Raw genomic sequence first — 25,461 nt, 5'->3', positions numbered from 1 at the left:
TCTCCAGTGGACGTCTGCCATATAACCAACATAAAGGCCCTTTGACATTTCAGCGACAAAAGGAACTGTGATCGCTTTAAAACGCCGCAATAATTTTCCATATGGCTCAATTGCGTTTTTAGATGATATCAGCCTGTAGTAGAGTGAACTGGCAAGATCATAGTAATACAGCACTTTGATAGTGGGAATTAAATGAGACACAAATGCGTTCATTTCAATTTTCAATAAGTTTATTCAAAAGAATAATAATAAAAAAAAATAATCTGTAGCACTCCTGGACTCCAACATCACAAGCCTCGATGAACAGCAGCCTCCAAAGAACCTGAACAGCCTGGATCTAGGTGAAAACGAGCAATTAATTGAATGAAAACATCAAATTAATTTGCAAAAGTTTAAGATCACATACCTGCATCTTACTTGACACCATCATGCATCACCCAAAAAAAGGCAAAAAGGTGCCGATCAGCGATAAGGAATTACCATCATACTCCTTTTCTCCCCATTCAGCCTGCAATGAGAGTTTCAAATCAGCAAAACTGTTGCAGCTCAGCCTAAAAGGAACATTTTTAAAAAAAAAAAAAAAAAAAGGGTAAATTTTACAAAAAGAACTCAAATGACCCAAACTGATTGGTTTTCCAGGTTTGTTGACAGGGTGGCTGTCTTTCTCCACGTGGTCTCCTTTGTTAGAAACGGCATGCTTGAGAGCGTTCTGGCTTTTTGTTAATACTAAGTGAATTTACTACATTTTCAAAAGTGTTCCACTGGGAGGTTTCAAGAGGTTTTGCAGCTATGTGGTTTACATTTGCCTGTAGATATAGATCCATTGAGGAGACTCATCTTAACATCCTTTAAGAAAAAAAGGGGCCATTTCTCTTTTGAAAGGGTCAGAAAAAAAAAAATCCAGACATTTTCTCCTTTAGTGCAACAGTAGAACTGGCTGATATTTCTGAGACTAAGCCCTCCTAAACTGAAGTGATCCAGTGGTTGGAGAGAGGGATCATAGACTCCTTTGAAGGCAGAAGTGAGGTTGTGTTAATAATGTTGGAAATTATATGGTTTCAGATTGCATTTGAAAAACCCAGGGCAACCAAGTCGATGTTTGACTAAATTACTCTAAAGCTGCAAAATAACACCACCGAGACTTGACTTATACCAGAACAAAAGGGTTTGCTTTGCTTACCAGCTGTTGACAGGTTTTATCTGTGGTGCTGATTTGTTTCTTGCATTTTGGTTGTCTTTGGATTGGTCGATGCAAGGCGTCAATGTTTAGGCTTTGTGATGAAGGATCCATTTGCACTGAGGAAAACTACACCCATAGAGAATTTGGAAAAAGGTGACATTTGCCCAGTCCCCAACAATGTGAACAATCATGCCTACATGAATATTCTGCATTAAGTGGAATTTGGGGTTGCTCACCATGGAAAACTGTAGTGGTAAATATTTATGCATCATTTTTTTTCCTAAATAGATTGTTGTTGCTCACGATCTTTGATTAAAAACACTTTATTGGTAAATGAAAGCCATATGTTAGGGCATTGCAGGTTTAACAAGTCACTAGTATACAAAAAGAACACACTTAGATTTGCAACGGTACCATTAAATGGGAAGTGGGCAAGAGAAAAGAAACTCTGAATTTAAAAAAAGGACAAAAATAATAATTAAAAAATAAAAACCTTCACAAGTTTGAGTACAGCTTGAAACTGAAGCTCGAAGTCCAGAGTTTAAAAGGGCGCTTTTTTTGGGGGGAATCTTAAAGTCTTTTGAATGTTTCAACGAGAAGCCAACATTTCTCCTTTTTTAAATTTTTTTCTCCCCAGAGTCCATCTCAGTATCTGTTCCGGGCCATTCCTCTATCTGCCCGACCGCTGCCTCGGCCACCTCCTCGAGGCGCCCCGCGGCTCGAGCTGCTGTATTCACGAGGATAGCCTCTCTCAAGAGGGGGTGGCCCTCGCTCTTGCCTACCCGGGCGGTCACCACGACTAGAGGAGTACGGGTCACTCCGACTGCTGGGATAACTGTCTCGACTGCCATATCCATCCCGGGAACTGCTGCCATAGTCGTCATAACGACTGCTTCCGCCACTCCCACTGTAGGACGGAGGGGGACCCCTTGAGGGTGGGGCGCTGCGTGAGTTACCTGCAGGGTCAATGGGTCATGTAATTGGCAAAATTAACTTCAACATTCTTTGCAAGATACTGCGTTGTCAAGTGCCCATTTCCCTAAAACGTAATCACGACTAGTTCAAAATGTTAGAACGTTTCCAAATGAGGATCGAACAAATTTGGATCTCGAGTTACGGGTGGGACTAGTTAAACCTAAGACACCTGAACTACCCAACTGCAGTGTTGACATTGCGCACTCAGAGCCCTTTGGCACATCACTGTTGAGTAAGTGCACTTTCCTTTGTTTGGATTGAATTCCGTTTAGATTGTAGTTTGGATACTGGATCTCTGTTGGTTGTTCGGACAGAGCTACCAGAACGTTTTGGGGGCCAAAAAACAGCTCGCAAGAGATTCCTTGTTGGTGCATTTTTTTGGGGGGAAGGGGTGGAACACTCAGGATGAAAAGATGCCGCATTTGATGTGTCCATTTTTTGGCAATGACATGAGGCGGCCCTTTCCAGGCATTTGAGTGGAGCCCCTAAACCCTTTTCGCCACACTAAAGGTGTAATCTTACCGTAACTGTCATAAGGGTCTCTATAGGAGCCTGAACTGGGCCTATCCATGTAACCCCTAGGCTCTCTTCCTCCATAGCCATCACGGTCACTAAACAAAAAGACAAAAGATGTTTGGCTGAATTCTCAAACTGCCACACACATACACACAGCTGTTGTAGGTTGTTCACTCACCTGTAACCTCTAGATCCTGATCCATAGTCATCCCTAGAACTGGAATGTCCCGAATATTCCCGGTATGGGTAATCACGTGGTGGTGGGGCATAGTCTCGACTGTCCCGTGAACTCATATAGTCACGACTGGAGTAGCTGCAAAACAACAGCTTGTGTCACTGAACACTGTACAATCATCTGCAGAGTGTTCATAACTTTTGAACATTTACACATTTAAACAAAGTCTTCGTAATATTAGTTTGATATCAGCTTTAAATAGTCCACCCAAAAAAATGAATGGGAAAAAAAAAAAAAAATCATCCTCATGCCATCCTAGGAGTATGAGGGTCACTAAATTATGCAGTCATTTTCACTTTCCCTTTAATTTGTATTTCAGTTAATTACTAAAAGTGTTAAATACAAAAAAAAAAAGTTTTTTTTTTTAAATTCAGGATTTCCCCATCTTCAATTCCGCATCATGCATGCTTTTTATTTATCCCACCCGTCTTTACTGTAGTGGTCATCACGAGGCGGAGGACCATCATCCCGACGTGACATCAGAGATTCTCTGCGAGGAGGACCGTACGGGTCCCTGTCTCTGGACATTGGCGCTGTTAAACATTGAAGAAAATAATGATTTCACGGTTGACATGATTAACACTACATATCTGTGCATGTTTGCTAAACTCACGTCTGCCCATTGGCCCAGAGGGTGCAGATCTCTTCGGTGGGGGTCCTCCATTCCGCACTGGGGGGCCTCTTTTCAACGGTGGCGGCCCTCTGGATGACATGCCTTTAAAAAAGGGTTCTACAATACCTACGTTATCTTGGTAATATTTATTTTGGTAGCAAGCATGCATATTAAGCATAGGCTCAGAACTTCTTAGAGAACAATCAGTTCAAACAGATCATCAAAAGTGTGTCATCATGGCCCAAAAAAACAAAACCCAAAAGTTCTGAATGGTACCTCTGCTAGGTGGTCCCCGCATTCCACTTGGTGCTCCCCTGGACCCCCGCGGGCCTCTAGCAGGACCTCGACTCCGTGACGGTGGTGGACCACGGCGTCCTGAAGACTCAAACTGAGGTTTTGTAGCCTGTTCCACTTTTATAGGTTTTCCATCAAGGGGCTTTAACACAAGAGACAGGTGCTTAGACAATTGCTCTCATGCAGAAAATAGATACAAGCAAATGTGCAGATTTATTATGCAAGCTCAGAACTTCTTAGAGGACAATCGTGGGCTATATCAGTTCAAACAGATCAGCGCCGCAAATCTTCACAGCTCACAAACAGGAAGTTCACACCATTACTACTCACCTTTCCATTCATTTCTCTAGCTGCATCTTTTGCGTCGCCTGGATTTTCATAAGTCACGAATGCAAAGCCTCTAGATTTATTTGTTTCACGATCCTTCATCAAGAGAACTACAGAAGACATGGGAAACATGGTTACGCCAAATACTTCCAATAACATTTTTGCTCTTAAGACATTTTAATAACATGCAAGATTGTTTAATACAGTAGAAAAACAGGTCGAAAAGCAAGCAATTTAAATAATTCAAAAACTACAAACACCTTCTGATATTCTGCCAAATTTGCTGAAATATGCTTCAAGGACCTTCTCGCTAGTTTCAGTGTTCAGGCCACCGATGAAGAGCTTCCCTGGTCGGTCTGCCTCAGCCATGCTTTCCACTATTGCCACTGCAGGTAAGAGACATTTAAGCACATCATTCCAGAGTATTTTGTCTCAGAAAAAGTTAAAAATTAACATCTTAAACCAGCATAAGCCGGTCTCTCATGCAAACCAGCAAACAGACCAACCTAACCACGTTGGGAGACTCGAGCACTACATTTTAACACTACACGTTTAAGGGCAGCTCAAGATGTCTGTGCACGCTGTTGCACGATTAAGGAGTTAGAAAACCTATTTCGTGAACGAGAAACATTTAAATTTGACAACTTTCTGGAGTGGACAGTTGTAACCATTCGCTGTTAGGCCTAGCTAGCTAGCTCAGCAACAGAACACGTGCGAAGACTAACTTATGAACCTCCATTTATCCAGTTACAAAAAGACACTTAACGTCTCGGTTTACCAGTTTGCATTACGTTTACATATGCATTTTAATACACGGTTCACAAAATGGCGGACTCTTAAAAATTGAAAAGCTACAGGCAGATGCAGCAGCTTGAGACCTCTTCAGGTCGTATGGCCAAGTTACAACATGTGTTTGCTTATAAACACCATAAAGGCACGACGAACACATTTAACCACAAAACTCGACTTGCATTAAGCGCACAAGCAAATAACGACACATGCAAATTCAAAATGGCGATTGAAATGTGCGTTTAGAAAAACATCTTGTCGTCTGCCATCTACACGAGGCCATTTTCAGTCACCATCACAGCTGCTAAATATACATGAGCGGGGAGCTAAGGAACCGCCAGATAAAACGTACACTTGCTAATTAAAATAACATGAGCACATTCAGACGAATCTACTTCGGTCATACATTTACTCACCTCAGGATCAACAGACAGAAACAAAAGCGCCTGCTGGTTTATATGTATCTAATGTGTTTCGACCCGCCCAGCGCAGTCGTTCACTCTACGGTCAGAGGGATGAAGTTAACGGTTTAAAAGTCTCTCGCGCCCCCTATCGGCAAGCATCCGAACTGCACGAAAAACGCGCAAACCACAGCTTCGCTCATTAATGAATAGTAGACGGAGGAAATTAATATTGATATTTTAATCGAACATTATTATTTGCAATTTGCAATTTGCTTCAGGAACATTAATGAGCATTATGACAAACTTTACACGTAACAGAAAAGAGGGAAAGTAAACAAGAGAAAAAATAGATATAGATATAAAATATTTATAATTAAATAAAACAAATTCATTAATTAGTTTGGACAGCTTTTCTCAATATTTTGATTCCCTCAGATTCCAGGTTTTCTAATATCAGTATCTCAGGCCAATCTTTTGTCAGACAATGTATAAATCTTATTTTTTAAAAACTGACCATTATGTCTGGTTTTGTGGTCAAATGTGTAAATGTTTCAAGACTTTGAGTTCAAGGTTCACACATGCAATCTAATGTAATATAAAAAGAAATGTGACTATATATATATTCAACATCAAAATATATTTACAATTAGTAAAGTACAGTAAATAATCGTATATTATGGTGCGAGTGGCAAAAACACAGTATAAGATCAAGTACTTTAAATATACTATCAAGTAATTTAAATAAATTAATAGTATAAATTGTATTAATTATTTTTTTTTTATATAAACTAACAGAAACGCTAGAAACACATTCAGGAAAATGTTTGGTAACTCCCACTACTTTGCCTGCAGAGACCTGCGCTTGAAAGGATGTAGACGAACTGGAGGCGGGGCCAGTGGTGGGCGGAGCTATGGGCGCAGTGAGGAAGTGACTACAAATCATTCTTGAGTCAGTAGCCGCCGCGAGCTCGTTGTCTTGGTGATATTTTTTTGGCGAACTGTCACCGGTTAGTTTTATGGTTTGCTACAGCGGAGTAAACCGGAATCCCAGCAGGACGCCGCTTTGAAAAAATGAAGCCTTTAAATCCGCGTTTTATATTTTTGCTGAGTTTAACCGTAGTCAGCTCAAGCTTTGGATTCTATCTTCCGGGTTTGGCGCCGGTCAGTTTTTGCGAGCAAAACTCGAAAGGAGATGCGGAGGAATGTAAGGTGAGCTTTTGCGGTCCTCTATTATACTTCCACGCACAGGCAGTTGACGCATAAGAAGTAAAACAAATGCTTGGACGCCGAGTTAATAAGCTGATTTCTGGTTTCTCATTGCAATCAAAATGAAAACAGTCTAAAGTGTTGATCTCTGAGATGTGACTAATAGTCGGCTGTCCCCTTGACCCCACTCCCCTGCTGTCAATCCCACAGACTGAGATACAGCTGTTTGTGAATAGACTGGACTCAGTGGAATCAGTCCTGCCTTATGAATATGATGCGTAAGTATTCTTGACCTTTACGATAAGCTTTATTATTATCTGCATTCACACAAGGACTGATCAGTGAGTGAATGCTTTTTGGCTCAGATTTGATTTTTGCAAAGACACGGATGAAAAAAGACCCTCAGAGAACCTTGGGCAGGTGTTATTTGGTGAAAGAATAGAAACGTCACCTTACAAGGTAAGAAATTTATGTTATTTAAGAAATTTATCGTAATTTAATATTATTGGGGAAGTGACGTTTAGAAGATTACACGCCTTGTTCATTGAGAGCTGGCATCTCGCTTGTCAGGTTTCACTAGGTGTAGCTGCAACAGACACTTCTCCCTTTTGTGCGTTTTGTCTTTTTGTATTGTCATATAATGATAAAGTTATTATTCGGGCAGTGTATTCCTAGTCGTTGCTATCTTGCATTAATGTGTTACACTTAACTCCAATGCATCTCGCGTGATGGGTGGGATTTTTCGTAATACTGACTTTCAAAATTTTCCTTAGTTTTCATTTAAGGCTGACAAGGGTTGTGTGAAGGTCTGCACCAAATCATATGATACCGGTTCAAGAGAAGACAAGCTGAAGTTGGACTTTCTAAAGAAAGGAATGGAGCTGAATTACCAGCACCACTGGTAAGTCGTGATTTGGTGGCTACGGTAGGTGTGGTACCAATAACAAAGTAAAAGTTGTGTCATCATGCGTTAACAGTTAAAAGACACAATATCGGAGGGTTTGGCATAGAATACTTTACACAGCCGCTAATGGACATCTAAGTGGATTTGGTTTATCTTGTTTAAAAAAACTTGTTTCACAGGATTGTTGACAACATGCCAGTGACGTGGTGTTACATTGTGGAGGACAATCAGAAAGTCTGCAACCCCGGATTTCCCACTGGATGTCTAGTGAACCAAGAAGGAAAGCCGAAGGACGCCTGCGTGATAAATGTGAGAGAGACGGCTTTTTTTTCCCCCACTACTTTAGTAACTAAATGTGATATAATAAAAAGCTGGCATAAATGCAATGAACTTGGAATGTAAATTCTGTGAAGCATGTTAAAATGATGTTATTTGCTTTTGTAATCATTTTATAAAAATCTGTGGAAAAAAAGTCATCGGTGAAAAGGGTCCAAAGGGTCTGTTAAATAAAACTTTATATATTAATTTGTTCATTCAGATTTAACGTTATTGGTAAAATTTTTACAGCCTAATGTAGTAATATATATAATACATTACACATAAAAATACAAATAGAACTGTATATGTTCGTTCATTCATTCTTGGTTACTTTTTTTGCAGCATAATATGATAATATAAAATACATCACACATAAAAATACAAATAAAACTGTTCATTTGTTCATTCACATGTTTAAAAACATTATTGGTTAAATCTTTACAGCATAATATAATAATATAAAATGCATTACCAAGAACAGAACATTGACTCAATGTGTTGCTGATTAATAACTGTTCATCTTTTTTTCTTTTTTTTCTTTTTTTAAATAAGTCTATTTAGGAAAAAGGTTAAAAAGATGCCTTTTTGATTCTGACTAGCTTCTGACATTATTGTATCCACTCTTTTAGGCTGATTTCAACAAGAAGAACACTTACTATGTTTTCAACCACGTGGACATCACCATAGTTTACCACAGTGGAGATGAAACGAATGGGATGCACGCTCGACTTGTGGCAGCTACATTGGAACCTCGGAGGTGTGATTTTTGCGACTAAATGTCTGTCACTAACTTGACTTGAAACGGTGTACTTAAAACCTAATTTTAGCTCTTGCTCCACTTTCTGTGGGCCGATATAATCAGTTTGAGATTTAACTAGAATTTAACGTTAGGCATAGTGACACCTGTTTGCAAGCACACTGTAATAAGCTCACATTTACTGTAATGCGCATAGATTAGAGCATTATCTCATATGTAGTATAGTTCGTTACATAAAATGATGTTGTTTGTTGGACAGCATAAAGCATAGCAATGATGAAAACCCGACATGTGAAGGATCTCCCATGGACATCCCAGCAGAGTTCAACAGTAATCTCAAAGTCACCTACACTTATTCGGTTACATTTAAGGTACGTCTGTTTATAGAGTCAGAACAATGAGATGGTCGGAAAGAACTATGTCCAATAGAGTTTTTTTTCTTCTTCTTTTCTAGCAAAACGATGATATTAGGTGGGCTTCTCGATGGGATTACATTTTGGTTTCCATGCCTCACACGAACATCCAGTGGTTCAGGTGAGCACATGCTGGATGTAAATATCATACAGTCAAGAATAGAAAGCTCTACATACATATTAATGGCCCCTATTTTTTTTTTTTTTTTTTTTCAGCATCATGAACTCTTTAGTCATTGTGCTCTTCCTGTCTGGCATGGTGGCCATGATCATGCTTAGAACACTGCACAAGGATATTGCCCGGTACAACCAGATGGACCAGGTACCTTGAATTTACTTTGTTCTCATTCCAACTTTTATCTAGATAACAGAACAAATGAATGACTCTGTAACGTCACCAGAGTATCTTGTGTCAACAGAGCTGACGCTCCCACTGTTAGAGCAAATTTCCAGTTTACTGTTATTTAATTCCATATATTGTTCGATTCTTGGGTTATGTGCATCTTAATGTTCAAGCATAGACAGATTAAAAACAATTTTGGTCTTGTTTTTCTCATTTTAATAATCATAAGAATACCTCCAGTCACTGAATCCTCTGTTGTGACATTTACAGGCAGACTGGGTTAAGATCCCTCCAGCTGCAAACATTACCTATGTAAGCTTATTAGCTTATGTTGTCATGGTGATTATGATATAATGATTGTGTGGGAACTTGGGAACTTTGTTAAAACGAGTGTAAATATACAATGCCATGCTCACCAATCAAGGTAAAGAAATGAAGGAAGCTGTTTTGCAATGAGTAGATAATGTCACTGATAAAGCATGTGTGGCACACACCATCTGCTTTTTTTTTTTTTTTTTTTTTTTTTTTTTTTTTTTTTCTTCCACACGATTTCAATAATTGAGTTTGACGACTGTCCATTTACCGGATGTCAGTCATGTGAGGTGATACGAGTTTTATTGTTATCTCCTGCAGGAAGATGCCCAGGAGGAGTCTGGCTGGAAACAGGTACATGGTGACGTGTTCAGGCCGCCCAAGATGGGCATGCTTCTGTCCGTCTTCCTCGGACAGGGCTCTCAGGTCTTCATCATGACCTTCATTACCCTTTGTAAGTGCATTGGAGCAGAAATGAAATAAATGTAATGCAGATTTTGTATTGTACAAACTAAACCTAAAGGATTCATTCGATATTTGAGTGCAACGTGAACATTACCACTAATCCTTTATTTTTAATTAGTTTTAGTGGTCAATTAAAAATGGTTATACACAGTTTGGCAATTTGCCCTTTTTATATCACGGTTATCCTAGCATGGTTATCCTAGTCTAATCAAGTTATCCTTGCCTCAGTAAACTCTTAATTTACTTTACTTTATTAGTACTAATAACAGTCCATATGTTAATAATAGGCATGCTAATAAGCAACTAGTTAATAGTGAGAATTGCTCCCTTACCAATAGAATTAAATGAACAAAAGTGACAATCCTGCTTTTCTCTTTAGTTTTGGCCTGCCTTGGTTTCCTGTCTCCAGCCAACAGAGGGGCTCTCATGACCTGTGCAGTGGTGTTGTGGGTTTTGCTTGGCACACCTGCTGGATACGTGTCTGCCAGACTCTATAAGAGTAAGGAAATATTGCAATATGGAACGCTTATTTTCCCTTGCTTTCTTCTCGAATCATTGCAATTTTTCATTTGAAGAGCTATTCAGTTTTACTTCAGTTAATTTCCTCAAATTTAATGCGGGGAAAAATACAGAGTTCACCTTCAGTCTGTTAAAGATTAATCAGAACGAGCTTTTTTTCCAAGGACGCTTATGCAAACAAGGCGTTTAGCTTTGTGCAGAAAAAAATATAGACATACAATAAAACAAAATAAAGGCAATAAAACAGAATTTTACACAATACTAAGAAATAGGAAATTAAATGTGAACATGATACAAATCAATACCGTGATTAAAAATATAGACAGTGTGTTATTTGTTATTAACAGTTTTAAGAAAATCTGCTTTAATTTTAATTGCTTCCTCAAATTCCTTCATCAGCTTTCGGTGGTGAAAACTGGAAAACCAATGTTCTTCTCACCGCCTTTTTGTGTCCAGGGTGAGTTAAATACTGTCTTTATTGCAAAAAGTAATAGATTTCCTCGCAACATGAATAAAATGATGTGCCTGTCTGCAGTTTCAGTATGCTTTGTTTTTGCAGGATTGTGTTTGTGGATTTCTTCTTGATGAATCTGATCTTGTGGGTAGAGGGCTCCTCCGCTGCTGTTCCCTTCGGTACACTGGTGGCCATCCTGGCACTGTGGTTTGGCATCTCTGTTCCTCTCACATTTGTGGGTGCATACTTCGGTTTCAAAAAAACAGTGAGTATGCCTTCTTCAACCGACCAGTTTTTTTTTTAGTTCCTGGCATTCTGACATGTGCTGATTCCATAATACTGAAAAAATGACATTCTCTCGGCTCTCAGAGACTTTGATACTCTTTTGCATTCTTATTTTTGCATTGCTAAGTATGTCTTTGAATCAGCTGTTATTGCGTTTTCAATCTGTGGGAGCTTTTCTTTTGGCACGCTGTCACGCACGATATCATGAATGTGGGTGTGTTTTTGTTTTCCTGTTTTAACAGGGCATCGAGCCACCAGTGCGAACAAATCAGATCCCACGCCAAATTCCTCAGCAGTCCTTTTTACCAAACCCGTGCCGGGCATCATCATGGGCGGCATCTTGCCCTTTGGCTGCATCTTCATCCAGCTCTTCTTCATCCTCAACAGCATTTGGTATGGTTTGAAACCATGTCATGCTGAAATGAGTTGATTTAAGGACCGATGTTTTGGTTGTAACGGTGTATGCAAATGTTTCTCTGCAGGTCTCATCAGATGTATTACATGTTTGGCTTCCTTTTCCTGGTCTTCATCATCTTGGTCATTACCTGCTCTGAGGCAACTGTTCTGCTCTGCTACTTCCATTTATGTGCAGAGGTGAGATTTAACATCTTTTAAACAAAACTAATTTCATTGTAGCATTTGACATTTTGTATTTGCTGGTTCTTATGTTAAAAAAAGATTTTTTTTTCATTTCATATGTGCTATTATTATTTTTGGTAATAATGTCAGGTGTTTTAACTTTTATATAAAGCCTTCTTATTTGTGTTTGACAGGATTATCACTGGTGGTGGCGATCGTTTCTGACCAGTGGATTCACAGCGGTGTATTTATTTGTCTACGCTGTGCATTACTTCTTCTCAAAACTACAAATCATAGGGGCTGCAAGCACCTTCCTCTACTTTGGCTACACCTTGATCATGGTGCTCATTTTCTTCATTTTTACAGGTAGGTGAAAGACGACATGATTTGCTTTTAAAAAAGATACACACCCTTTGATGAAAATATTTACTGTAATTACCCCCTGGGATTGTAATATTAGCATTTTATTCATAATAATAAACAAATAAATAGTGTATATATATATATATATATATATATATATATATATATATATATATATATATATATATATATATATATATATATATATATATATATATATAAGAATAAAATGTAACTGTAAACCTGGATTTGTCTGAACTAATATATATATATATATATATATATATATATATATATATATATATATATATATATATATATATATATATTGATTTGCAGCCGGCCAGTTTGTGAAACCCTAAATTAGAGAATAGATTTGTGTCATGACCTAGATCAGACAAAACCAGGTTTACAGTTACATTTTATTCTTTTAGCACAGATGAATAGAGTAAAGGCAGAGCGAATCTACAGCAAATAGCAAACTAGATTATACATTTGGCAAATAGCAAAATAGATAATGCATTTAGTTCTAGCTTGCAGTCTGAATTTAAATTCAGTTTTTCTATTCAGCTGCAGTCTTCCTGTTGTGTTTTCTTGTCTTTACTAGCTGTAAAGAAAATCATGTATACAGCATCTGTTAACTAGTTTTTATAAGTTAACTATGTTCTTTATTTGATCTTAAGTGGACAGTTTTCATGAAAATTCAGTCATTAATTACTCATACTTTTGTTCAACTGAGGAACACGTTTTTTTTATGCATTCAGGGAGCTCTGGCACTCTCATAGACTTAAAGAAAGACCTTTACACGATCAAGTCTCAGAAACATAGCATGCTCTATTTAAAGTAATGTGAAGTCACTAACCCTCAGTGATCCAATTGCAGCCTTGAAATATGCGATTCTAAATGTTATTCACAATAAATGTTATTTAAAAACTTTCGGAAACCGCAATGAATAAGGATGAATAAATCCTGAAACACCATGCACACAACGGACTGATGCACAAATATGTGCATAGATCTCAACATTATTATATATTTCTAAAGTATTGAAGCCTGACAAGTAAAACAAGATGGATACAATCTGCTGTTTTACATATCTTACTACTGATCGCAGCCTTCTGTAAATAGTTGCAATGTAATTCCATATATAGATTAAATAAGTTAAATGGTGCAATGCAAACATAATTAATAGTGGCTTAGTTGTCAATTCTGCACAGCTGATGAAACCGCTCCCCTTTAACGTATCATTTCAAAGCTACAGGATTTGTATCCTGTTCCTGTAAGTCAATGCTTATTGTGGTTAGTGTAACCTGCAAAATGCTTGCCTTGTTTTGCTTCACCAACAATATCAAACGTTCAGAGTTCCTCAAGGATTTGGTGCTGCAGTGTCTCCTTCTGGTCCTTTTGTTTGACCAGTCTTAGTTGGTTTGTTCCTGCCCAATGGGTCATGCTGAGGGTAATTGGGACACCTATAAATATTCCTCATCTTTTATTGTTGTTGTTGTTGAAAGCCAGCGGCGCACCTTAATCAAATCTCTGTCGCTTCCCCTCATTGATATGCTGAGGCAGAGGTGATAAAAGATGGCCAGCTGTCTGCCAGCCCTAAACAGCTGTTGGTTGATGACATCTACACATGCTTACATGTTTCTCTACAAATGGCATGTAAATATCTGTGCAGCAAGTGTTTTCCTCAACCGGCATGAAGTAAAATGATTTTTATATAACTATGAGTGATCGACTGGGTAAAATAGCTCAAGCTCCTCTGCTACACTTCATGATGAACTTTACAAAAACCCTCCAGATTACCAGCGTTATAGCAGCCGTTCTGGCGGCTTTGCTTTGAATGATGGGAAACCACCGTCATCCGTTTTCTGAGTAGATATTAGCCACAATCTATTTGTTGCCATGGATTCTACTAGATGCTTTAGGATGCCTGGCTACGGCTGTTATGGCAACTTCCTTGCACGCTTGAGGGGTGTAAATGTTAGGCGTGATCGAAACAAAGCTTACTGAATCGCCATTATGCTCTCAGTCCCACATCTTAAAGCAACCGTTCCCAAAAAAAAAAAAAGAGGCTTGTTTTAACCCAAACTAACATGAGCATAGAGCCAAGTGAAGATACAGCGAGAGCGTGTGTGGAAGGTGAGGGGGAGGACAGAGAATCGTGTGTGTATATAAACGCATCTGAAAATAGATTCTGAGCTAAAGATTTCAATCAGACCTATTGTTGATTGGCTGTCACTGCCGCCCCAGCGATGATTAGATTTAATCCTGTGCTTCATTACACTCAGCTCAGTTTGGCTCTGTCAGATAATTTGCTGCATTGAAACGGCACTATTAATAGATGATTATCTTATAAAATGCCACTCGAGTGACTCCAAATGTGGTTTTAATAGAAGCACTGTGTACACAATTAGTTAGTCTGGCACATTTTTTGACATCTTTTGTGTTGATTGGTGCTGTTCATTTGATTTCTAAACTAAATTCTCACACATTTCTCCTTCCGTGCAGGTACTATAGGCTTCTTCGCTTGCTTCTGGTTCGTAAATAAAATCTACAGCGTGCTGAAGGTGGACTAAGGAAGGGACATTTGGAGTACACAACATCATCTTTTAACAGATCAGACTTCCACGTGAATAGACATTTATATGAAGGTTAAAGAAGAGTGTGTTTGGCTCAGCTGTAATTCACTGACAGTGTGTGTGTGCGTGCGTGCGTGTGTGTGTGCGTGTGCGCGCGCGTGTGTGTGTGAACTCCAAAGACCCTTTTTTTAGTGCTTTACTTGTCTCGCGTTGCCTATGACTTCATTCCAGCTACACCTACTGCGCTGAGAGAAGAAGCCCATATCTATAAAAATTTACTTATTATACTTTTATACTGATCCAAATGTATGTTTTACATTGTATGTTTTATTTCATCATCTGTAAAGACATAATTTGAATATTTAATACAGTTACTTCTGTCCATGTTTTAGTCTTTGTACATTTTTGAAAGATCAGACACGGTTTTAGGGTGCAGTCACATTTACAGTGAAATTCTGTGGGCTAAAAGTAGCGATCGTAATCTGGAGTGAGACATGAAAACATTTCACACGCAGATTTCTTATGGGATTCAAGTTTAATCAATGTTTGGTCATTCTGATTAGAATCCACATGTTTGGGAATTTCGCTTAAGGACTAAATTTTTTTCCCCACACAGATTCATTGTAAAGTTGGTCATACGAAAATGACATGTTGAGAACAGAAAATTGGTATGGAAGTGACGTTGAAACTAGTGTTTTTTTGGGGTTTTTTGCCTGTGCATTTTAGTTGTCTTTGCACCTCTAACAATTTAAGTCATTTAAATTTTTACTACAGGTTGAAGGCGAGCTGCTTTGTTGTGTGAGCTCTGCATTATGCATCACGTTATTGACAATATAAGAAAACTTTTTTGCCAATAAAATTTCACCTAAATTTCACTAATGTGACCGCACCTTAAGCCATGTAAAACCACACCACAGTAACCTCTATAATGTCATCTATTTTGTTGTTAGTATCATATAATTACTTTTTTTTTTTGTTTTTTTGTAGTTTTATCTTGCTAAAGAATTGTTTTTATTAATAGTAAACTGAATGGTTAAGAAGCACATTGTTTTTGCTACAGGACTCTTTTATACAAGTAATAATATCTAAATAGTGGGAGATATTTAGTGTTTTTTTACTTTGTAAATTATTTAAATGTGATTATGTTAGAAAAAGTACATGCTTGCACATCTTTTCCCCTAATCGTTTTCATTTAAAACCCACAGAATGTACTGAGCTTCAAGTTTTATGATGAGGTATACATAAACATTCTTCACAATGTCATAACGAAAGAAAAATAAATCACAAAGTACATCATTACAAAAATGTCTAATTCTAAGCTTTTATATATATATATATGTATATAAAAACAGTCGGTTGTAACAGTTGGAGTAAACATGATGACATGTTTCAGCTAATTTGTTTTTTGAAAGTGAATGTCTACAGTTTTGTAAGTGCTGCAGACATTGCTGGAAACTGGTATACATTTGATAATATCTGTGATATGTATTGCTGTACTCACTGGTTTCAATATAATACTTACTGTAGCAGAGGAAATTGCAGGTTTGACTTATGATTGATTCGACTGACTTCTAAACGCCCCAGACAGAAATTAATATTGAAGCACTTGCAGTCCTGTTTTGTACAGGGTCAAGCTAAGTGCTCAAGAGCGGATAACATTGCTGCCTTGATGCAGTGGTTGAACTCCATAACATAAAGTGCTTCAGCAGTTTTCGAAGCCTGCTTTTTTTTAATCATGTCATCATGTCAGTTTGGCAGTGTGAGGGGATTGAACATCTCATATGACACAGAGACGATGTACAATTCATCTAGGGAGGCACTCTTAAAGAGAGCGGACTCTTCACATCGGTCAAGAGGTACATCATAAATACCCTGAGATCCTGGGCTCATTAGCTGCTTTTGGGTGAATCTCATGAAAGCATGTCCAGGTCACATTTCACACACACAAAGAAAAAAAATCCATCAATAAATAAATAAAATGGCAGTTCAACAAACACTTCCATTTTTACATTAAGGTAATGAGAAGTGTTTGGATTGGTGGGAACAATGCAAAAACATTCATCTTCCGAAAATAATCATTATTTTGTGGTGAAATATAAACAGAAATGATCTTGACCATTTTCATGTGACTCACCCTCTTCAAAACACTGAAACCCCTCCACATTACACATCTTTTAAATACAAACAGAAATACATTGACCCATACCCTAATGCTGATGTGATTCATCGCTTAAGTATTATTGGTGCATGAACAATAAATAAATAGAACCTTCTTTTTTTTTTTTTTTTTTTCAATTTAGCTTCTTTTTGCTTGAAATGACTCCTACATTTACAGTTTCTGTAAGAGAACTTTGATTCCAGTGACAATGATTCAGCTGTATAACAAAGTTCATATGTATGCTTAGAAAAATAGACCAAAATCTCTCCACATGTATTCTAAATTCATTTTAAAACAACGTAAGTAATACTTTGTCTTTAAATTGTAAAGTAGCAATACATTTGATATGGATGTATACAAAGAACATTCATCTTGTTAGACATATTATACACTATATATGCTGAAAAAAATATTTTTCCAACATTTTACTCCATAATATTATAAGTATTATATTAAAACACTAAAAGAAAACCAATATTCTGTATTTAATGGAGCACTTTATACTATGTCTCCAATAGTTGATATTTTAAACCACACAAGGAAGGGTATTAGATGTCAAGCCTTGTGTGTTAAATGTTTATTCAGACTTTGTTTCTACTCTGTCCATATAACCATGACAAATACTGTAACTGATGGTATATTTCCAACCACATTCCCATTCAAAGAGTAAACACTATTCAAAAATTTTAGGTTGATAAAAATGTATTTTTTTAAGTCTCTTATGCTCACCGTGGCTGCATTTATTTAAATACAGCAACCATATTATTATGAAATATTACAATTGAAACACATTTTAACTTATTTTAAAATTCTATTTAATTCTGTGATGTCAAAGCTGAAATATTAGCAGCCATTTCTTCAGTCTTCAATGTCACACGATCCTTATTCATATGCTGATTTGATGCTCAAGAAACACTTCTTAATATCGATATTAAAAACAATTATGCTGCAATTCAATTAAATGCATCCTTGCCGAATACAAGTATTAATTTCTTTAAAACATACGTTGAACATGTTAAAAATTATGTTACTCTTGACTTAAAGATAATTTAAACAGTCTATTATCCAGCCAATAAACTTTTTGTTTTCTTGGCTTTTCTGTTGTTGTCAATGTTATTTTTGTAAATACTAACCATAAAGTAAATCCATAGCATAGCTAGGAGCACATATGGTTACATATAGCAGAACAAAAGGTACATAAGCTATCACCTTTTAAAAGGATATTTGCCCTGTAACAGTTTTTGTACCTTTTTGTCTGTGATTGTGGTTACAGTCTATTCAGCGAGATTGTGTTTAAAGGCACAATATTTGATTCAGAAGTACCAAATTGTGCCCTAAATGGAAACCATAAGAGATGTATATACCCCACCACTGACAGAAACATGTTCAGAATTTGCCTGTAGGTGTTTCCTCAGGTTGTTTGTTGGGGTTGCTCTGTACATTGAGCTCCTTCTCCGAGCTCAAACTGATGGAGGTGGTTTCCTTACGGCTGTCTTTGGACCTCCTCTCTGTAGGAGAAGAAGATGTGGTGCCTTCCTCCCAGGTTCGGAGGGGACACACTCGGGCAGCTTGGCTGGAGAGATGCGTGTGTGCCAGACGTCCATCTGTCACCGTGAAGCAACTGTCCACGGCCGAGCCCTGACTGATCCGGCCCTGCCCACAAAACGGCCCGCAGAGCAGTGCCAGGAACTCCTTGCGTACGCTGCGGTGCATGTAGCCGTAGATGTACGGGTGTAAGCAGCACTGCAGGAAGAAGAGAATGAGCGCCATGGAGGCCAACCAGGGCGGCACCGCTGCACTAGAGTAAATAGATATCGTGCTTAGTACGCTGTACGGGCCCATGCTGAGCACATAGGACGCCATGATAACAAACACCACCCGTGCCGCCTTACAGTGATAATGAAAGCGTCTATGGCGGGTCCTGATGGGATAAGAGGCCGAAAAGGGGCCTTCCGATTGGGGATGTCTTTGGGGGCTAGAACAGGATGCTTGGGAATCTGGAGGGGGGTTGGATTGGATGGGGTGGACGAGGGCGTTCTGCCGCCTCGCCGCCCTGAATACCATCCAATAACAGCAAAGCATGATCACAACAGGCAGCCAGAATGACAGCGCAGACACTAGGGCTGAATACGAGTAGCTTGAGGACCACACAACAGTGCAGGCGTTGTGGCGCCGGTCAAATTCGATGGTTCCCCATCCATAAAGCGGCGGAGTGCTCTGAAGTACACTGAGGAGCCATGTAAGAGCGATCAGGTTGGTACCCAGGTGAGGCGTCATTCTTGTGGGGTAGGACAACGGGTGGATGATGGCCAAATAGCGATCTACCGATACCACAATGATGGTGTTGACGCCAGCGAATGCAAACAGGTGCATGAGCACCACAAGGGCCTGGCAGAGTCGGGAGTCAAGGGGCCAGACCTCAGGCACGGTAGCGGCGATGGCGAAGGGCATGACCAGCACCGTCTGCAGAAGGTCTGCCAGGAGCAGGTTAAGCACGAAACGGTTGGCGACGTGGAGAAGTTGGGGCTTGCGCTGGAATACCAGCAGCACCACAACATTTCCGAACAGCGACGTGCATACGATGGCTGATATGAGCACCATCTTCACCGTGCTGTTCACCAGAGAAGGTGCGCCGGGGTCCCAGGGTACTGTGCTGGAGTTACTGCCCAGAGGTGGAAAGGTGGGCATGGTGACAGAGACAAGGTGGGAGATAACGCATTAGGAGCCTCTCGGTTATCGCCAACACCAGCCTGGAGGTCTGACAACTGTATTGTCACTCTTCACACCTTGAAAGAGGATGTAACACAAGAAGACATGTTCAGCACATCTTGATCCCTCTTAGATGAATGTTCACACTTGTCAGTTCTGTAATGATATTTGAGTCATAGTGAAACAGACTGAAAGAACTATTGTGTCCAGCCTACACATACATTTTACATATTTATTTTTAGTCATTAGCAGAAGCTTTTCATGGATGCATAACATATAATAAAAGTATATATCAATACCATATCTGTAATTGAACAATATTAGAGATCTTTTAATCTTCCAATATTGACTGATAGCTGTTAATTAATAGTGCTAGCTTTTTTTAATTACATTTAGATGATCTTATCTACACTAAAAAAAGAAAGTAAATATAATATAATATACATTTAAAATATTTTAAAGTACATACTATAATAAACCCTCTTGGATAGCCTACTGCATGGTGCTCACTAAAGGCTGCAATGCATATACTGTACATATACATATACAGAAATGTTCTAGTGTGTGCTACATCACAGTGCTCACTACACAGTATAGCATTTATTGTGTAAACGTACAAATCGGTACGCGCATTTATCTGAAGCAGTACATAATTAACACTTAAGATAAGCAGTGTGTCTGTACACGGAGAAAAAATATTAACCCATTTGAACGTTTGCATCGCAGCTTACCTTTTCTCGAGTCCCTGTTGGCAAGCACAGGCCAAATTATATGCACGCATCTACCTTTCATGCGAACAATGAACAGCTGGAAACCGCCGCTGTCATAATTCCATTGTTAACCGCGCGCTAAAAGTGGCGCTGGTTTCTCTACGGTGCAAATATTACCAATGAATGGAAGACGTTTACCGTGTAACGATCATTGAAAACGAAGCGTTCGTTCGGCTCTTTTCGAATGGCTGTCTGTTGTCAGTCTCCTTTGTGTCTGTCTCTCCGCTGACAGGGCTCCAGCGGTGCTCTCCCATTTTAGTCTTCTCACTGTCATCAATGGCAGCCGCGTCCTCTCGCCGCTGCTCGGCTTCATTCAGAGATGGAGAAGCATCAGTCAAGCGCTCGCCGATGGTGTCGGAAGGGATATTGCTTTAATAAACCGCCGTGGGTTTCCGTAACCTGCCCGTGAACATGCGGTGGCGCACATACAGCAGTGTCACAGCGGTTACATTAACACTGTAACGCCTTCGGTGCTCTCGAGTGCACATAAACACAAACCTAACACCATAAATGATCGCGCTGGTCACATCCAGTGGGTGTACTATCACCAGCGAGCGGGGTTGCAGGCAAAAATTAAATAAATAAATAAATAAATGCTTGCCAAAAAAGATTCGGTGAGATTTTTATCCAAGATGGAAAAGGATGGTCACACCAAATGCTGATTTAATCTCGTTAATAGGAATTAATTGATCATCTGTTTTGCGGCAGCATCATCCTTTTGCATTTGGAGAGGCTGATACAGTTCTTCTGGATTTAGTCTCAGTTGGTTTTGTTTCTTGGTGTCATTGGAAATGTAAACTGTATTTCCTACTGACACACTACACAAAAAGACTAAATAACTTATTTAAAACCATTGTTTAGCTGGTGAAAATACTAGTATTCTAATCATTTTGGCCACCACTGTGTGTGTAGTGTGTCTAATATATATATATATATATATATATATATATATATATATATATATATATATATATATATATATATATATATATATATATATATATATAAACACACACACGTATTTTTAAGGGTCTATACTCATAGAGTATATATTTTGAATAGTCCTCTGATATCTAGCCTAGATAAGGGCAAAAATGTACAGGAATGGATTTACATGTCACTTTAGCACCCTAGGATTTGTCTTTAGAATGAAATGATCTGTTTCTACCTTATTTGGAAGGGTTAAGATTAATTATATTAAGCCCTGCTGTGATTGGCTGTTTCACAGTGCAGCTAATTTCATATGCTCACAAAGCAGGAAGGAAAATATATATTTCAATACTTTTTCTCGCAGTTACATTTTTGGGAAATTATATTGTATATAAAGTGCTGGCATAGGGGAACTGCTATTAATATGCACAAATGTGTTTCAGTTTCACAATTGTTCATAACTTACTGAGTTACACTTATGAGCGACAATACTTAAAACACATTTTACAAGATCTTATTCTTGTCAGTGGTGCTCAGGATTTGTAAATCATTCGCCATCATCCTCAGTCATTTCTCCTTACCCTGTTTATGATAAATTAAAGATTTACACAAGGAGGAAACACTGGTGTTTTAGACTCACGCAGTGTAGTGAAGGTTACATTGGAAATGTAATAGGTTACAGATTACAAGTTACCGTATTCAAAACGTAATAAGTAGTGCAACTTTTCATGTACTTTATTAAAGTAATGTAACTTACTCTTGTACATTACTAATACTTTGAATTGTTAATAATTTTGAAACACAAGAAAGCAGTTGCTAGCAAGCTGTAAATTCAATCTAGATGGCCATTTAAGGCAGACATACCACTTTTATTACACAACCTTTCATAATAATGAAGTACAGTACTAGTTTCTTAGTTATCTTATAATCCATTATAGTGGCCAAAACAAAATGGCAGCAGCTGTATTTGTTTGAAACAGAGAGCGACTCCACAATATATAAATAATAGAATGAAGAAATTGCACACATAACTGAATTGAGATACCAGGATGTGTCTGTAGCTTTTACCAGTTGTTAAGAGCGAATAACATATGTATCTTGGAATGTCATGACTGACCAATCAGTACCAGGCAATAATTTAATTTAAAGCACAGCCAACACAAAATAAGGCTTAAAACCTCTTTTTTTTCTTTGAGATCATTCTGAGGTTAAATACAGATTTAAAATCATCTGACAATGCCATGGAAAAAAAAAACAACTCCTCTTAAAAAATAAAGCACATGCCATAAACCAAAATAGGAAATAAAACAGTTATTTAAGTTAAAGGCCACGTGTGTGAAATAATTCAGATGTAAACTCCCTTTGTAATCATTAACATTTTCAAAAGTAACTGTAATTTAATTACACATTTTTACAGTAACTGTAACTAATTACAGTTACAAATTATAATTACATACTGTATTTTCTATCACCCTAAGCCAAACCTACACCTAAACCTATAGGAGACTTTCTGCATTTTCGGACACACACACAAACACACTTGTAAATATAAATTATATGCTACAACTACAAATATACTACAACACTACTGTACTTATGAGAAATGTACTATTACATACTATAGAATGGAGCATGCATTGATATTACTTTAAAGGTGTAGTATGCTCAGAGTGCATATCTACTAGACATATTAGGCATTCGGTCAATACTAGATGGATGAATATTTGTAAAACTTCATTTAAGCTACATTTGTAAAATATTCTAGATGTGGAAAAATAATAACCGTTTTCAGTGACAAAGTATTAAACTTCCATTCATCTTCCATTGTTTACTCAAACTCGCACCATTGTTTGCGCCAATGTTGTGTCTCACTTACTCAGGCAGCCCAAACAAACAGATTGCAAAAAATCACAGACTTAATGTGTTTTCCACATTGTCCCAAATATAAGTGATTTGCATTTTAGTGTACTTTACTGATGCACACAACTTTAAATTCCCTGTCTATTTTTTTTACGAGGTTCTGATCAGGATCCCGGTAATGGGTTCATCTAGACCAGGACCTGTTATACTACTGATATCAAACTCATATATCAGCGTGCTGTTGGTGTTTAGCACCATCTAGTGTATTAAAAGACAAATTACAACCGAGATTTTTTGCGTACGTAGATGATCTGTCCGTTAAGTCTAGTCTGTTCCTTTATTTACGCAACTCTGATGAAAATATCGACTATTATTTCCATCGTCTAGCATGGATCATTGGCGTGCTGTATTTGCAAGTCTATGAGATACAATTTACCATTTCAAATTCCCTTTTATGTAAAATTAAATGACCTGGCCATAATATGGTAATAAAACGAATTTAAATCCCATTTCTCATTTCCTCTAAATCCCTCTCTTTGCTATTCTCAGTGAGATGTATTTACTGAATAATGTAAAGAGGATTTTATTAGTACACGCTGCAGGGTTGTGTAAGAATGCACATTGTGAATAATAATTGATGACTGCTTGTTTCTTGTGAAGAGGCCACCCAGCGACTGATCGAGCAGGATTACGGAAACATCTCAAGTCAGGTTCCTCCCTGTTTGGTAATGATGGTAATTTCACTTCAAGGAAATGAAACGCTTTCAAATGTAAAGTCAGAACTGTAAATTAAACCAGAAAGACAGCTGAAGAGGTTATTATTTATTGAGAGCAGTCATAAGCATCGATTATGTTGTTGCATACACGGTTAGTTCTTTTATCTGCAGCCGCTCTGTCGTACCCTGCATGTTTACCTCCATTGCAAAATAAAAGTGATGGCCACTTCCTGGCCACTTTCTTCTCCAGTGGTGACAGAAAGATTCTGGTCCTTACATATAAACAAACAGAAGCCCTACAAGCACTACCACTTTAGAAAAGCTCCTATTCACATTCCCAGATCACAAAATGCTGTTTGTATGGTCGCTCAAACAGTTTAGACGTGATTACTTATGTTTTCCCTGGAAGGTGATTACTTTGCCACTCTTGGCAGCCATTGTCACAGTCTGGTGCTTCCCATTCATACAACCGGACCACCGGCACAAAGGAGCGAAGTGCTCGATTGATGACAGTCCTCAGTGGGCCAAAGGAAGACATTAAAACTACTTGTATGGGGTTCTTTCAGGAGATTAACTTACTATGAGGGCTACCTGCCATGGACCCATTGCTTGTATTCATGAAGCCAGTACAAAGGCCTTTATTTTTTAGCCAAGGCCACAGCTGCATGAAAGCCAAGACTGAATAGGGTAATGACCACAAAAAACAACAAACCTCAAGTGTGTAAAAATAAAGTGTCTTCTTAGATGTAAGCCTCCTTTCAGCGGAAGGTGATTCCGCCATTGAGGATTGCAAATACCGCCGGTCTAATTAATTTCAGAGGAGTGGTGTTGTAAGGAAAGACGACATAAAGGAACAAAGTAGACTTTAATTAAATCTCCCTATCTGACAGGCAGCCCTGAAACATACACATCACACGGCTGGTCTAGCGGGAGGCGTCTGACTTGCTGTCTGTCTGGGCCCCAAACATACGACGGGCCGAGCACAAAGACAGCGACGGAGCGGCGTTACAGAAGATTTACACCGACTCCCGAGTCCCAAAAGAACAACCACCTGAAAGGAAAATGAAATTTCTGCTTATAACATCAAAACCAACCAGTCCACCACATATTTATTTAGCCATTTCCACAAACACACTTTAAAAAGCCAGTGATAATGATGTTGTCGTCGAGAGCACCAGAAGAAGAGCAGCAAAGGGTTGATCAGCAGGATTAGCGCAGGTCACCCTTCTCCCCTTTACACATAAAGACTATGGAGAGCTTTGTGCCGGCACTCAGAAGTCCATCAAAGCCCTATTCGCCGTGTCCATCTCTACCTCCTGGAGGGTGTGCGCGACCACCCTGGCCTCAAAGAAAAACACGGCACCCACAATAAATCCACACACCACCATTTCGGACAATAGTAGTAGTGTCTGTCTGAGAGCGAGAGAAAGGCGGGAGCTCCTCAGAGGCGACCGAGAATGCATGTGTGTGCACATTGCGGTGAAA

General features: G+C 38.6%; 3 protein-coding genes and 2 non-coding genes across 8 annotated transcripts; 1 reads left to right on the top strand and 4 right to left on the bottom strand.

Annotated features, from left to right (window-relative positions):
- Positions 1-208: 208 nt before the first annotated feature.
- rbmx (RNA binding motif protein X-linked) lies at positions 209-5,466 on the bottom strand. Of its 2 annotated transcripts, none has more exons than XM_043257411.1 (10): positions 5,346-5,466; positions 4,401-4,526; positions 4,144-4,250; positions 3,796-3,955; positions 3,520-3,636; positions 3,331-3,439; positions 2,850-2,984; positions 2,678-2,766; positions 407-2,136; positions 209-337 (listed from the first exon to the last, which is right to left on the bottom strand). In XM_043257411.1, the coding sequence occupies exons 2-9, from the start codon at positions 4,507-4,509 to the stop codon at positions 1,826-1,828; spliced, it is 1,137 nt and encodes a 378-aa protein (XP_043113346.1). In that variant the 5' UTR covers positions 4,510-4,526; positions 5,346-5,466; the 3' UTR covers positions 209-337; positions 407-1,825. The 2 variants fall into 2 exon arrangements, with proteins under 2 accessions (XP_043113346.1, XP_043113347.1); XM_043257412.1 differs by having other exon boundaries at positions 407-508; positions 5,346-5,465.
- LOC122358307 lies at positions 3,698-3,760 on the bottom strand. The gene has a single exon (XR_006252592.1). It is a non-coding gene; the product is annotated as a small nucleolar RNA SNORD61 (small nucleolar RNA).
- LOC122358306 lies at positions 4,036-4,109 on the bottom strand. Its single transcript, XR_006252591.1, has one exon. It is a non-coding gene; the product is annotated as a small nucleolar RNA SNORD61 (small nucleolar RNA).
- Positions 5,467-6,247: 781 nt separating the features above from the next.
- LOC122357827 (transmembrane 9 superfamily member 2) lies at positions 6,248-16,138 on the top strand. Its single transcript, XM_043257418.1, is given in 18 exon segments — positions 6,248-6,542; positions 6,750-6,817; positions 6,905-6,998; positions 7,313-7,440; positions 7,623-7,752; positions 8,391-8,518; positions 8,778-8,889; positions 8,973-9,052; positions 9,148-9,253; positions 9,908-10,040; positions 10,431-10,550; positions 10,970-11,027; positions 11,130-11,289; positions 11,552-11,609; positions 11,612-11,702; positions 11,792-11,903; positions 12,083-12,254; positions 14,763-16,138. Coding segments are annotated over 18 exon segments (1,956 nt in total). The 5' UTR covers positions 6,248-6,404; the 3' UTR covers positions 14,831-16,138.
- gpr101 (G protein-coupled receptor 101) lies at positions 14,760-21,030 on the bottom strand. 3 transcript variants are annotated; one of them, XM_043257422.1, is made up of 2 exons: positions 20,432-21,030; positions 14,760-19,856 (listed from the first exon to the last, which is right to left on the bottom strand). In XM_043257422.1, the coding sequence occupies exon 2, from the start codon at positions 19,677-19,679 to the stop codon at positions 18,378-18,380; it is 1,302 nt and encodes a 433-aa protein (XP_043113357.1). In that variant the 5' UTR covers positions 19,680-19,856; positions 20,432-21,030; the 3' UTR covers positions 14,760-18,377. The 3 variants fall into 3 exon arrangements, with proteins under 3 accessions (XP_043113357.1, XP_043113356.1, XP_043113354.1); XM_043257421.1 differs by having other exon boundaries at positions 14,760-19,777; XM_043257419.1 differs by having other exon boundaries at positions 14,760-19,777; positions 20,609-21,030.
- Positions 21,031-25,461: the final 4,431 nt, after the last annotated feature.

The sequence above is a fragment of the Puntigrus tetrazona genome, chromosome 14, assembly GCF_018831695.1.
Source record: "Puntigrus tetrazona isolate hp1 chromosome 14, ASM1883169v1, whole genome shotgun sequence".
Lineage (NCBI taxonomy): Eukaryota > Metazoa > Chordata > Actinopteri > Cypriniformes > Cyprinidae > Puntigrus > Puntigrus tetrazona.
Note: the sequence above shows the minus strand (reverse complement) of the source record. Positions and strands in the feature narration are given on the sequence as shown.